We start from the raw sequence: 12,766 nt of genomic DNA on the forward strand, positions 1-12,766 counted from the left end.
TGTGATTTGGGATAAATGAGGGTAGCCCATGGAAGCACTACAGCCCCTGCTAAGTGTCAGAACTAGCTCTGAGACTGATTTCAAAGCTGCTGTATTGCACAAAGGCTGCCCCACTTCCAGCCTCAGGCCCCATAAACCGCCTAGGAAATGGAGGGGAGGTGGGAGGCTCCTTCCAGGGCTCATTTGGCAAGGCTGCAGGCCCTTGAACCAGTAACCCCTCTTTCCCCAGCCTCACTGATGCATCCACTCAACCAATATTTATGTATGCTTACTATGCGCGGGACAGTCTGAGGTGCTGGATATATCATGGTGAGCAAGAAAGGGGAGGCCCGGCCTCCGAGCAGCTCACTGCCTCATCCTTATTCACTCATTCATTCATTCATTCATTTTTAATTAATTTATGTTTTGGCTGTGCAACGCGGCATGTGAGATCTTAGTTCCCTGACCAGGGATGGAACCCACACCCCCTGCATCGGACCACCAGGGAAGTCCCTCATCCTCTTTCTTAACTCACAGCAGGACCTCTTTGCTGTGAGTCTGATGGCACTGGGTTTGGGAACACCCTAGTAAGTCTTAATCCAGCTGCTCCAGTGTGTCATCCCAGGGCCAGGGCCTTGCCCATTCTTCACCCATACTGGGGAAAGGTGTGGGCTCAGGGCAGTCTGACTCCCTCTGAAGTCCTTTCCCTGGCCCCAGCTGAGGGCCAGCACTTGGAGATGCCCAGGCTGGGAAGCAACCACACCTGCAGTGGTTGCTTAGCTGCAGGTGACTGGGGAAGGGGCGTTCTGGACACTGGAACACTGGAACAGCAGGGGAGCGGGTGCAGGGGAGTTATGGAAGGATCCCAATGTGGTAAATCCCCTACCCCAGTATGGGAGCCCTGGAGGGAAAGCAGGGTCTAGGACCTCCCATGGGCATATTTCTATGCTGGGGCTTGGGGGAGATGGGACGAGGGCCAGCAGAAGACAGGGAAATGGCCACTCCCCTTTGGCCTGCACCCCCCTCCCCCATCCCCCTTCTCTCCAGTTAGGAATTAAAGTCATGAAACCTGACATTAGGACTAGAAGGGCCTGCCTGGTGCAATTACTGTCTGAACAGCAAAGTTCTGAGCACTGGAACTTTTTTGAAAAATCTCCAATAACCCACTGTCCTTCTGGTTAAGAGAGAGAATGAGAGAGAGAGAGTGAGCGCGCCTGCCCTGTGGTCCCTGCCTGCTGAGGTTCTACTGAGGTCCCTGCTGAGTTATCCAGCATAAAGCCCTTGACCTTGTGCCTGTGCCAGGTGTTGACAGTCAGATGCTGGGCCTCGGACGTGTCCCTGTATGTGTTGCCTGGTGAAAGTTAAGCATCTAAGTATCTATTTGTCTTTAGCGTCATCTGCCCAAGAGTGTATTTGTGCTTTTGGATGTGCGTGCCTGTGTGTGTGTTCGTGTCTGTGATGAGGTGTAGGTGTGTGCTTTTTAAAAATCCTGTGTCTTAACTATGTGGGTGTCTCTGCGGTTGGGTGCCCCAGTAATGTTTCTGGGAGGGTCATTTTGCACCTGTATATGTTTGCTGTATGTTTGCTTGTGTGTACCTTTCTAGGTGTGCCTGTAACTGTCTAGGGCTGCGTGTGCGTATGTGTGCTTGTACTTCTGTGGCTGGGTGGGGCTGGCTGGGTGTGATGCGCTGTTGACTCCCTCACCCACTGCCCTTGCCTGGGCCAAGCTAAAAATAACCCACCTATCTTTGCCCACGGGTACCTTTCTCAATTGGCCTAAGTTCTTCCCAGGGAGTCCCGCTCACCCATATCCACCCTCCTGGTCCTGGGTGCCTGGCCAGGGAGGGCTAAGGAGGTGGATTGACCATATGCACACTCCCCCACATGTTCCAGACCCCAACCTGTGGGGGGAGTGTGTGTGGAGGGGGGTCCTGGGCAGTCCTGCCTTTCTCTCTTCTCTGGGGAAACAGCTGGGATAGGCCCTTGTTGCTTCTCTGCCCCCTCCAGCAACCCTTCCAACCTGCAGTTCTGGCCCCCAAGTCCTTTCTCCTCCAGTCTAGGAAGCGCCCCTGGGGACACTGACCCTATTCCAGCCTACCCCCCTACTGACTCCTGGGCCTGGCTGGACCTTTCTCTGCCTTCCTTTACCTCTTCCTGAAGCAGCCACTGCCTCTGTATTTGAGGAATGATTCCAGATCCCAGTTCTGGAAACATCTCAAGTAGTGAACAGATCAGGGCTTGGGGAGGAGGCATTGCTGTTGGCTGCCAGTCATTTCTCACCTGCCAGCCCCAGAAGAGGTGTAAGCATCGAGGATCCCCAGCTCAGAGGGTTTCTTTCCAATCCTATCTCTCCTGCCCTTTTCACTCACCCACTCATTCACTCAAAGCTGTGTGATCTTGGGCAAATGGCTTTACATCTCTGTGCCTCAGTTTCTTCATCCATAAAAGGGGGATACAAATGGTACTTACCTCAGAGAGTTGTGAGGATTAACTGAAGTGATGCATATAAAGTGTTTAAAAGTGCTTAACCCCATGCCTGGCACATACAAGGACCCTGCCAGTGTTAGCTGATCCACCCCTTCTAATGTCACTGGGTTTCAATCTCAAGATATCGCCCACCACCCAGCCTCCACCTGACTCCACACGCCCTTTGGCTCACCCTTGGGTGGTCAGGATTTTCCACCAGGAATCAGATTGGCTGAGAGGGGAAATCTTGGAAAGAGAGATTACTGACATTTGTGCTGCAGTTTCTATATATATATATATTTAAAAATTCAGTTCTACATTCCCTTATAAAATTGTTATTATCATTTTTTTCCATTTTGGAGATGATGATGAAGGAAGCATCAGAATGGTTAAGTAACTTGTTCAGGGTCACACAGCAGGTAAGGGGCAGAGCCCAAATTTACACCCACCCGAGCCAAAAATGGCTTCCCTATGCCCCATTGTCACTTGCGGGGGGTGGGGGTGGGGTGGGGGGAGTAACATCCTAGGCCCTGGGTGCTACAGGAGGTTCAGAGGGGACTAGTCAAACAGTTCTGCCCAAGGTCATACCCACAAGTAGGGCCAAACAGGATGATCCAAATCCATACCCAAGTCCACATAGCTGTAAGCCCCTGCTTAACACGGACTTGAATGTTTGAGATTTCCTCATTGAAGGAGCTTTTTTGGGAAAGACCCCCCTCATCCCGCCCGCCCCCTGTAGAAGGCGTAGATTCTACGTAGTACAGACAAGGGAGCCAAAAACGACAGAGTCCTGAGTTTAATCAGAGGAGAAAGCTGACACAGCCTGACACAGCCAAGTCAGAGGAAAGCGCCAAGATACATTTCTTTAGTTTCTGGAAACAAAACTTGGGCAGACTCCGCTTCCAGCTACGATCTAGCGGCCGGGATTTCCAACGCTCCGGGCCCAGAGTTTCGCGCGGACCCCCCTGAAGGGGCCCCAGCTCCGCCGAGGCCGCGCCTAAGGGGCCGTCGTTACCCCCTAGAAAGGCCCTCCGCCGGCTCCGCCCTTGCCCGCCCAGGCCCCGCCCCGGCCGCGCGCTGTCCCCCCCCCTCTGCTCGCGGACTCACTTGGGCGTGAGAGCGGCAGCGCTCGGCCTTGTGGCAGGAGGTGGGGGCCGGCGAGGGCGCCGGAGCCGCGGGCAGCGGCGGGGCGCAGGGAGGCGCGCACGGGGGCTCGGACGGCGCGGCGTTGGCCGCTGCGGGCGCCGCCGAGCGCTCTCACCTTCAGTCGCGCAACTTCGAAGCCAGGACGCGGGAGCCAACGGAGCGCTCGATTCCCGGAGCCTGAGGAGCGCAGAGAGGGGCGCGCCGGAGCCTGGCCGGAGAGTGGGCGCCGGGTACCCATCGCGCTCCGAGCGCCGGGCAGCCCTCTGCGAAGCGTGGCTGCCTCTGCCCCCACGGAGGGCACGGGCTGGCGCGGCCGGGCGCCGGGGAGGACGGCGAGGAAGAGGCGGCGGCGGCGGAGACGGCGGCGGCGAGGCTGGGGCCAGGGAGAGAGCCCCGGGGGAGAGGCGCCCGAGCCGGGCCGCGGGAGCATGTGGGCCCGGAGCGGAGCGCGGGGCGCGCTACTGCTGACACTCCTGCTCTGCTGGGACCTGAGGCTGAGCCAAGCAGGTAGGGAGCGATCGGGCATGGGGGAGGGGAGCGAGGGGACCCTGGCGCCTCACTCTGCCCTGAAGTTGAGGTGGTCCATCGCTCCGTCAGTGCGCACAGGGAAAGCGGTAAGGGCGCCCAAGTTAAAAGGTAGATTTCTCTGCCCCAGCAAAGTGGGCGATGGCGCAGCCATCTCGCGGGGCGGGGCGGGGCGGGGGTGTTGCTCAGGCCCTCCAGCTCCCGCCTGGAAGGGAGAGATCGTTTCTTTTCCCTGGAACGGTGTCCAGGTCGGGGTGTGCGCCTCCCGGAGTACCGGCCTCCGGGGGACCCCTGGCTTCGCGCGCGCCTATCAGCGGCGCCGAAAAACCACAGTCGCTGCACAGGCCAGGTGTGCGCTCGCTTGCCGTTCGCCGGCAACTTCCTAGTCCAGGTCCCTGCTCGCCCAGACTCCTAGCGTGGCACAGACCCGAATCCGCAGATGAGAAGGAGGGAGCGAGAAACCTGGGGAACACGGGAAGCGCGGGTCCGCTCCGCCAGCCAGATGAGGCCAGCTTGCAGGGTTTTGTTATTGAAGGGAATAGGGCTGTCTTGCACGTACAGCTTTCCTCGAGATCTTGGGATCCGCAGGCCTGGAAGAATTTTTTTTCTGGGTGTTGGTGTTGTGTGTTGGGGGGAGGAGTACGTAGTGATCCTGACGAGTTTCCTTTTAAATGAGTCACTGAGACTCTCCCCGTCTGGGCAGCCGACAAGGTGCGCTCTCCACGCTCCTACTCCAGACCCAGCAAGATGCCTTAAGGGAGTCGGTGGGCTCCTAAAATAAAGTCCCTGTTCCCCCTCTCCCGCCGTGGTTGTGTACACGTCTCTCTGGTCTGTAGCTGGGCCGGGTGTAGCTGACTGGGCTGCGTCTTCCCGGGGAGCGGGTGGACACGGGAGCCAACCCATCTCTCTCTCTCTCTCTCTCTCTCTCTCTCTCTCTCTCTCTCTCTCTCTCTCTCTCTCTCTCCTCTCTTCTCTCTCTCTCCTCTCTCCTCTCTCTCTCCCTCCCTCTCCCCAAAAACCAAGCACCGGGCTTCCGAGGTTGGGTGGGCGTGGGCCGCATCCTGCACTGACTCTGTAAACTGGTGCACAAAGTGGACAGATGACGCAGCCCTCCCCGCTCTACCTTCCGCTTGGATGTTGACGTCCGCCGCCCTCCTCGCCCCCGCCCCGAACGTCCCACGCCCGCCTCCCCCACTTATAGTCAGCTATTCCTCACTCTGGAATTGATTCCCATGGCCGGGGAGTGAGGGCTTGGTTTTAGCACATACCCCACTTTTTTTTTTTTTTTTTTTGCCAGCCCTGTGTTGTAAAGTTACGACACAATCATTTGATCCACGTTAATTATGATTTGGGCAGACTCTGTTATTTAAAGCAGTGTTTTGAAGTTGGAAGGTAATGATGGGGGAGGAAGCAGGCTGCTGAGTGACCAACTTTGTTTTAAAGAGTGCAGTTGGGTGTGGGAGGTGCTGGGTTGGGGTGTTGGTTTCTGGTTTGGGGGTGTTTGAGGGGAGGTGATCGGAGGATTGGGTGAAGTCTCTGTAAATGGCATATGGGCAGGATTGGGAAGCTGTGTTTGGACCAGCAGGGCAAGGGTAGCAGGAATAAATACTGGGGTTACTGAGGGTGGGGAGCTGGGGAGGCAGGAGAAAGACAAGACTGGTTGGCCTAGAGTTCTCCAGAGCTGCAGAGTAGGCTCTGCTGGGGAGGCTGGGGGTGGCCTGCCTTGCCTGCTTAACAAAGCCTCTGGCCCCCACTTTCCCCAGAAGAAATGCCAGGCCCAGGGCTTTGATGGATTTGAGCATGATTGGTGCCCAGCCAGAAATGGGTGGCTAATACCGGGCTTTGATTTCTCACTAGCGAGCAGAACTGGCCTTGGAATTGTGCTCATTACTTAGCGCAGCAGGGGTTGCCTGTCCACCAGCCTGGAGAGGGGCCAACTGGTGGGGTCAGCCTGCTGCCTTCCCTTTGCCCTCAGAAACCTGCCTTCAGGAGAGAGAACATGCCCTTTCCTCCTACACAGCCCTTGTACTCTAATGCCACAGGCACAGAACATTTTTCAGAATGTTCTCTAGGTCTTCCCAGTGATTCCTCATGAGCTCCGTTGCACAGATGGGGAAAACAAAGTCCAGGATGTGGCCTTTCCTCAAATCTTGCCTTCACGTGACCGCAGATCCCAGATTTGTATCCAGGGCTCCTGTCCAATAGCGGGCTGATTCAGGCCACTTTGGACTCCTCCTTGTGGTCCCATCCATGGGAGGGGGAAGCTCCTTCTTGGGCGTGTCCAAGCTCTCCTCAAGGGGCAGGCACCTCTCTCTCCTTTCCCCTACCCCCATTCCCAGTGAATATGGGAATGAGTTCCCTTTCCAGCACTGAGAATTTTTTTTTAAGCCATAAAGTTTGATGGTGGAGAAATCAAACCTGGAACCATAAACCCGAGACTCTTAGAAGATTTCAGCAAGTGACTGGCCGGGAGAAGCCACTTCAAAAGCCCAGGCTGGCCCTGGGAATCTCCTCCCACCCACCCCTCAGCCTTTCCTGGAGCTTTTAATGAGCCTTTCCTTGGCCTCCGGCTGGGATGGTTGAGAAGGAACCAAGGTGTCATGATAGCACTTCTTTTTAAGGTGCAATTAAAATCGGAGTTTTCCTAGTGTCTCTGCTGTGTGTGTGTGTGTGTGGTGGTGGCCTGTCCTTGTCTTCCTCTACTCTGTACCAAATGCCCATTTCACTTAAACAAATGGAAAATCAAGAGCTTCTTACTGGGTTTTCTCATTAAAGTGAAAGTACCACTGCAGGGGAGGAATTTTGTATGTAATTTCTCTCCCCACCCCACAAACTGGGAATTCCATAGGACGAAACAATTCCTGTCTCTTCCAATCCACTTATTTAACTGCTGAAGCTTTGGGGCAGGCCCTGACTTGCCCAGGACTACACTGGGACTCAGGGATAGAGCTGACATTTGAACTCAGGCCTCATAAACCTCATTCTAGTTGTGGCTCCTTTATTCCACCTGGGCTGCAGACTGGCCTCATGGGTCTGGGTTTGAGATTCTGAAATCAAGGCCCAGCTAAGGTAGGCAGCTAAAGATGAAGTAGGTTTGTTAGCTGAGTTAGACTGGGACTTGCTGGGGGATGGTGGAAAGAAGTTGGGAGCAGGGACCTGGGAGAGGTGCAACAGGGCTGGACCAAAGGTCAAGGTGAGACCCTGAGACCAGGCAAGTGCCCAAGGGTAGCCTTCCAACACTGATCCTCTCAGCAAAAGCCCCCACCTGCCCCAGGTGAGATAAATCACAAGCCAGCCTCAGAGCTCTGTACCCATTTGTATAGTCGGGGGCAAAATCGGTTTCTACTTTTTTATTTTGAAGCTTTGGGGGCTCATCTCCTGCGCTTACTTTGTTGTTGAGTTTCTCCTGGACTGAGGTACTATGACCTGTTCCTGGCTGTCAGACCACGTCGTCAGGTCTGCCTACCACTTCCCCTTCCCTTTTACCAGCAATGTCTTCTAAGGAGTGTCTGGGCTGCCTGGGACTTTGGGGATGAGGCTGGAGGGAGGTGGATCTCTTACATTCCAAGTGCTTGGTTGGTGATTCTCATTGGCCCATCCTGGAGCCTCCTCCCGGGCCTGCTGGCCAAATATATGGTCATTTGAACCTTATTGCTGGGGTTGGAGTAGCAAGGAGGCACCTTGGAGCACCCTGAGGACTGGAGGAAAGGGAGGAGAGGCAGGGGTCATAGGTTGGGGTTTAGGGGTTGCCCCCGTGGGGCTGGGGAGTAGAGGGAAACTGCTGCCTAGGCAGGCTGGCACCCAGGGGCAGAGAGGAGGAAGTTGGCCACTGAGGCCAGAGCTGGTGATTCTGGCCTCTTCCTCCTCCCCAGTTTTCTAAACAGCTTCCACAAACGGAATCATTAAAGCTGTGAAGGCAAAATGAAACCAAACAAGTGTGTTCTGTGCTTTTCTGTTTCTTTCCTTTTTTTAAAGGAAAATTTAGAATACCATAATTAGGATAATATGAGGAAGGGCAGTTTCAGAAGGGTGGAGGGAATGTGTGCCCTCCATCCTTTTGATTTGCTTCTGAAGTTGGGCCTGGGCCACCACCTCCTGCCCCCCTTGGGCCTGCACTCAGCCGGGTGCTGCTGGAGCCCGGGGAGTTTCTCCCCGACCCGACCTAGTGCATTTTGGCGAGCCGGGGCCAGGTGAGACCCCGTCCTCCGTGCCAGCCGCTGCCCCCCACGACCCTGCAGGGCAGGCAAGCCCTGGCGAGGCCCGACCACCGGTAACCTGTGGCTCCCCTTTCTCTCCTATCCTCAGCTTCGGCGAGGCTAATGGCAGCGAAAATATTTGCCGAAGTGCTGGCATAAATCAGCCGCCTCCCCGCTCCCCCCACCCTGCCCCTTTTGTTTCCTCTTCCTTCTCTCCCAAAGCCCTGGGTTGCGGGAAGCTTCTGAGAATTTACCCTTGCGGACACAGCGGCCCGTTTAGCATCTCCGCCTGGTGGGCTGATTCAGCGTGGGTGCCTGGGGGTTGCACACACCTCGGCACCGCCCACTCCCCCTTCCCTTCCTATCCAGAGCCACCCTGATCCCCCTCGGTCCCCTGGCCAGTCGCCTCCACCCCCTCCCCTGCGGAGCTAAATCAGTCTTCGGGAGTCCGCAGCTCTCAGGGCAAGGTTGGTTAGGGAGTGAGCTCGCAGCAGAGCCTCCCTCCTTCTCACCTCCCAGAGCAGGCTGCCCCCAGTGCCTCACAACTTCCCCGCCGCTGGGCGGCTCTTTTCTCGAGGAAGGCAGGATGTGGGTGTGAGAGCGTGCATGGAGGAGTGAGTGGGGTGAGAATGTGTATGGAGGAGGTGGGCGGGGGCGGGAGTGTGCAGTGGGAGGTGAGGGTAGGTGTGGTGCTGCATTGGGTGCTGGGCGTGGAGGTGAAGTGTGCAGGAGGAATGAGTGTGTGCTGAGTTGTGCCTTTTGCATATGGGATGTGTGGTGTAGGTGGCTGTGTGTGTGTTTGGGTGGGGGAGGTATGCAGTGTACATATGGGTGCAGCTGTGGTGTGTTTGTGTGTAAATAGGAATGTGTTGTGTGGGGACGGTGAGTCACCACCAGGCTTGGGAAGCTCCTCTCTTGTATTCTTAGGGATGCCTGTTTGAGGTGGGACCCAGGTGAGCAGGATTTGGTCCATTTGGTCTGAATGCCGGGTTGTGGAGTTGGAAGGGAGGAAGCTGGCTTCCCCCACTGAGGGCAAGTGGGACAGACTGGCCACAGACAAGTCCTGAAGCCAGTCCAGGAGCTTCATTACCTACCCCCAGGAGGACAGGGGTCCGAGTCCTGGCGTCTCCTGCAGTCAGCTCCCAGCTTCCCTAGAACAGTGACAGGGCCTGTGGTTTGAAGATCTGCTCTGATCTGGGTCCGGTTCATGCTTCAGCCCTCCAGGGGCAGTGGAGTGTCCACTGGAATTTGCCGGAGAAGAGGCAAGCAGAGCTTGGGTGAGTGGCATCCCTCATGGAGAGCGACATGGGCAGGCATGGCTGGGCCTGGGACTCTCGTGGATGCAATTAAGAGGATACATGCACACATGGACACATACATGAGCCCTGGACTCCACTGTTCCTCATTTCCATGGTCACAAAGGGCTCCCCTGCTTTCCCAGTTCCCCTGCCTTCCTTAACTCTAGGATAAGGTGTGCTGTTGTGGACCAGAGAGACCTATAGGAAAATCACAGCTCCACCGACATACATACTGCTTTACAGATTATAAAACCTTCATACGTAAGACCTCAGTTTGTCCTTGTAAGAACCCCACTGGGGAGGTGGGTGCCACTTAGGAAGCCCATCTCAGACCTGGGTCAGAGCCAGAGCAGCCCTGGCCCCAGCCCTCAAGGTGGTCACTGTGTGTGAGGGATGCTGATGTCCACTCCAAAAAATGGTAAATGACATTCCGAGAGCCCCTGTATGTAGCAAATGAGAGCAACGACACTACAGCTGACCTTTGAACAACTCGGAGTTAGGGGCGCTGGCTCCCCAGCAGTTAAAAATCCTCTGTCTGCTATCTCAGCCTCAAAAATAAAGGAATTGATAAGCGACTCACCCAAAGGCAGGAAGCTGAAATGGTTTGGATAGAATCAGGACTCAAACCCTAGTTCTTTTGATTCCACCTATTGTAATCTCTAATTGAACATAAACTCATCCCCACAATTAATTTAAAGATCTGTAAAATGAAAATACAGGTACTATGTTTATTGAAAAAAATCTGCCTATAAGTGGACCCACACAGTTCAAGCCCGTATTGTTCAAGGGTCAACTGTCTATTCAGGGAAGAGAGCCTTGGGGCTTCCTGGAGGAGGTGATGTGAGCCAGACCTCTTGACTCTCTTTTTTGGGTCTTTCTAAGAGCATTTCTGAAGAGGAGACAAGATGGGGGCGGGGTGAAGAAGGCCCGAGACTTCTCCCACTCTTGAGAAGTTGGCCCTGTCAGCATCTGCAAGGCCTCTATCCTGCGTGGACACCAGTCCTTGGTGAGCCGACCATCCTGGCCTTCCCAGGCCCAACTGAAGGCGTGTGCCTTGGGGGACCCGCCCCTCTCAGCTACCTCTTGCACTGGAGATGAAAAGATTTCCTATTCTTTGATTTGCTCTCTGTGGTTCTTGAAGATGGAGTGTGCCCAGAAAATGCTTTTTAAGAAATGGTGGGGATTATGTTGGGGATAGAGGCATAGGGAGGTATACTTCTTTGCCTTCTGCCAGGCCCCCACCAGAGAACACAGAGTGGGTAAGAAGGGAAGCACACACTCCTCAGCCCAGCTACTTCCATGAGCCAGTTGGAGGGGGCAAGCTCACTTCTCATCACCTCCAGGAAGCCCCAGCCCCTCTACCTACGCCTTCTCACAGAGGCCCCTCCCCAGGGCCTCAGCTGTGGGTGCATGGTGTGGCCAACTGGGATTCTGAGGAGTTTAGCATAGCCCCCCAGCATTGCCACTTAATAACTCTGTGGCCTTGGGCAGTTCACATAACTGTGCTCTGCCTCAGTTTCCTCATCTGTAAAATGAGAATGATAATAATACTATTGTCCCCACAGGGTTGTTTTGAGGATCACATGACCTGATATATTATAAAGTACAGGGCCTGGCACACAGTGAGCTCAGGGAGTGCTCAGGCAAAGCCTCCTCAGCAGAGAGCCGTGTGATGCCAGAGATGTCCTCCTCCAGGGGAGTGGGGGGAGGAGAAAGCAGGGAGGCTCAGGGCCTGGAGGCCCAGCAGCTCCTGGCCTGCTTGTTAGGGGACTCTGGTTTTTGCTCTTTCTCTGCTGTGTGACCTTAGGCAAGTGCCTTTCCCTCTCTGGGTCCCATTTGTAAATTTGGGATGGGGGAAACGTGGAAGGATGATCCTTAGGGGCTCTGGGGTTTTTGTCTGGTTCCATGTGAAGAGGCCCCAGCAACCAACAAGAGAGAGGTAACCATGGCCCAGAACCACTGTGTTTACAGAGGCCCCTCCAGAAAGTCAATATATCGACTAGAATGCCCTTGTGAGCATTATGCGGCCCTGGGTCTCTCTCTCCAAAGCTATAAATCACCCTCTGGGACCTCGGTCCCTTTTTCTTGTTTCATGAGCATCTCCTGCCTCACAGACTGAGAGCCCCAGATGCCAAGCAGGGCCCGGGAGGCAGAGAAGGACCCCATCGCCAAAGGCAGCCTGGGCCTGTGAGCAGAGAGGCACTTGCTGCCCCACCCTGCCACCGCCATAAGGCTCAAGGGGGCCCTCTGGAGGGTGTGGCAGGAACATACTATCCAGACCTGGCCATCCCATCCACTGTTTCGTTTCTCAGGGGTGGAGGGTGGTTGAGCACAGGGGTGGGGAATGAGGACTCCTGTCACCACACTGGGTGTTGGAAACACACCAAGCCCTAAAACTTGGTGCACGTGGACATTCATTCAATCTGAGCATGTGCTGGGCTCTGGGGTCAGAGGTGGGCAAAGTGCTGGCCTGACCCTTGAATTGATTTGTGTCTCTTCTTGAAGCATGAGCCACGTGCCAGGCCTGTGATGCTGGGGTGCAACAGGAGTGTATGATGGAGCAACAGAGAGGAGCCCTTTTGAGGACGAGCCAAGATGTGTGTGTACTGGGAGGGGTCTGGCATGGTGCTTAGAGGGTGGACTGTGCAATCAGACTACTTGGGTTCAAATCCTGGCTATTCCAGCATCTGGCTATGTGTCCTAGAGCAAGTTGTCTACCCTCTCTGAGCTTTAGTTTCTTCATTTGTAAAGGGGGAGTGGTAGTAGCACCAATCTCATCAGATCCTTGTGGGGATGAATGAGATAATGTATGCAAATGCTTTGCACATTCTAAATCGCTCAGTAAAACTCACTGTCCTCCTCCTCCTCCTCCTCATTGTTATTGGTGCCAAGTATTGGGTGATAACAACAGGAAATCCTTCAGCTGTTGAGAGAAGCTCCTGTGGGCCTGGGTGGTTGGTCAGGGAAGGCTCCCTGGAGGAGGGGAGGATGGTGCTTGACTGGCTTTGGAAGGATGAGCAGAGCTTGGGTGAACAGAAAGGGCCTTCTTGGTAGGGGGTGTGTATGTGAAGGCGTGGGGTGGGAATGTCTGACACATCCACCCAGGAAACGGATTCTGAGTTCAGCCATCTGATCATCTGGTAAAACAAGACTTCT

The 12,766-nt window shown here is 55.1% G+C and overlaps 1 protein-coding gene across 2 annotated transcripts in view; it reads left to right on the forward strand.

The window, feature by feature from the left end:
• Positions 1 to 4,019: 4,019 nt before the first annotated feature.
• Positions 4,020 to 12,766, forward strand: part of UNC5B (unc-5 netrin receptor B) — a gene marked incomplete at its 5' end in the record, with an annotated part of 84,597 nt that continues 75,850 nt past the window's right edge. For both annotated transcript variants that reach the window (XM_079701355.1, XM_079701356.1), the window contains one exon: positions 4,020 to 4,098. In XM_079701355.1, the coding sequence (XP_079557481.1) occupies positions 4,020 to 4,098 (79 nt within the window). The remainder of the gene's footprint in view (positions 4,099 to 12,766) is intronic.

This window comes from Hyperoodon ampullatus (assembly GCF_949752795.1).
Source record: "Hyperoodon ampullatus genome assembly, chromosome: 1".
NCBI classification, from domain to species: Eukaryota; Metazoa; Chordata; class Mammalia; order Artiodactyla; family Ziphiidae; genus Hyperoodon; species Hyperoodon ampullatus.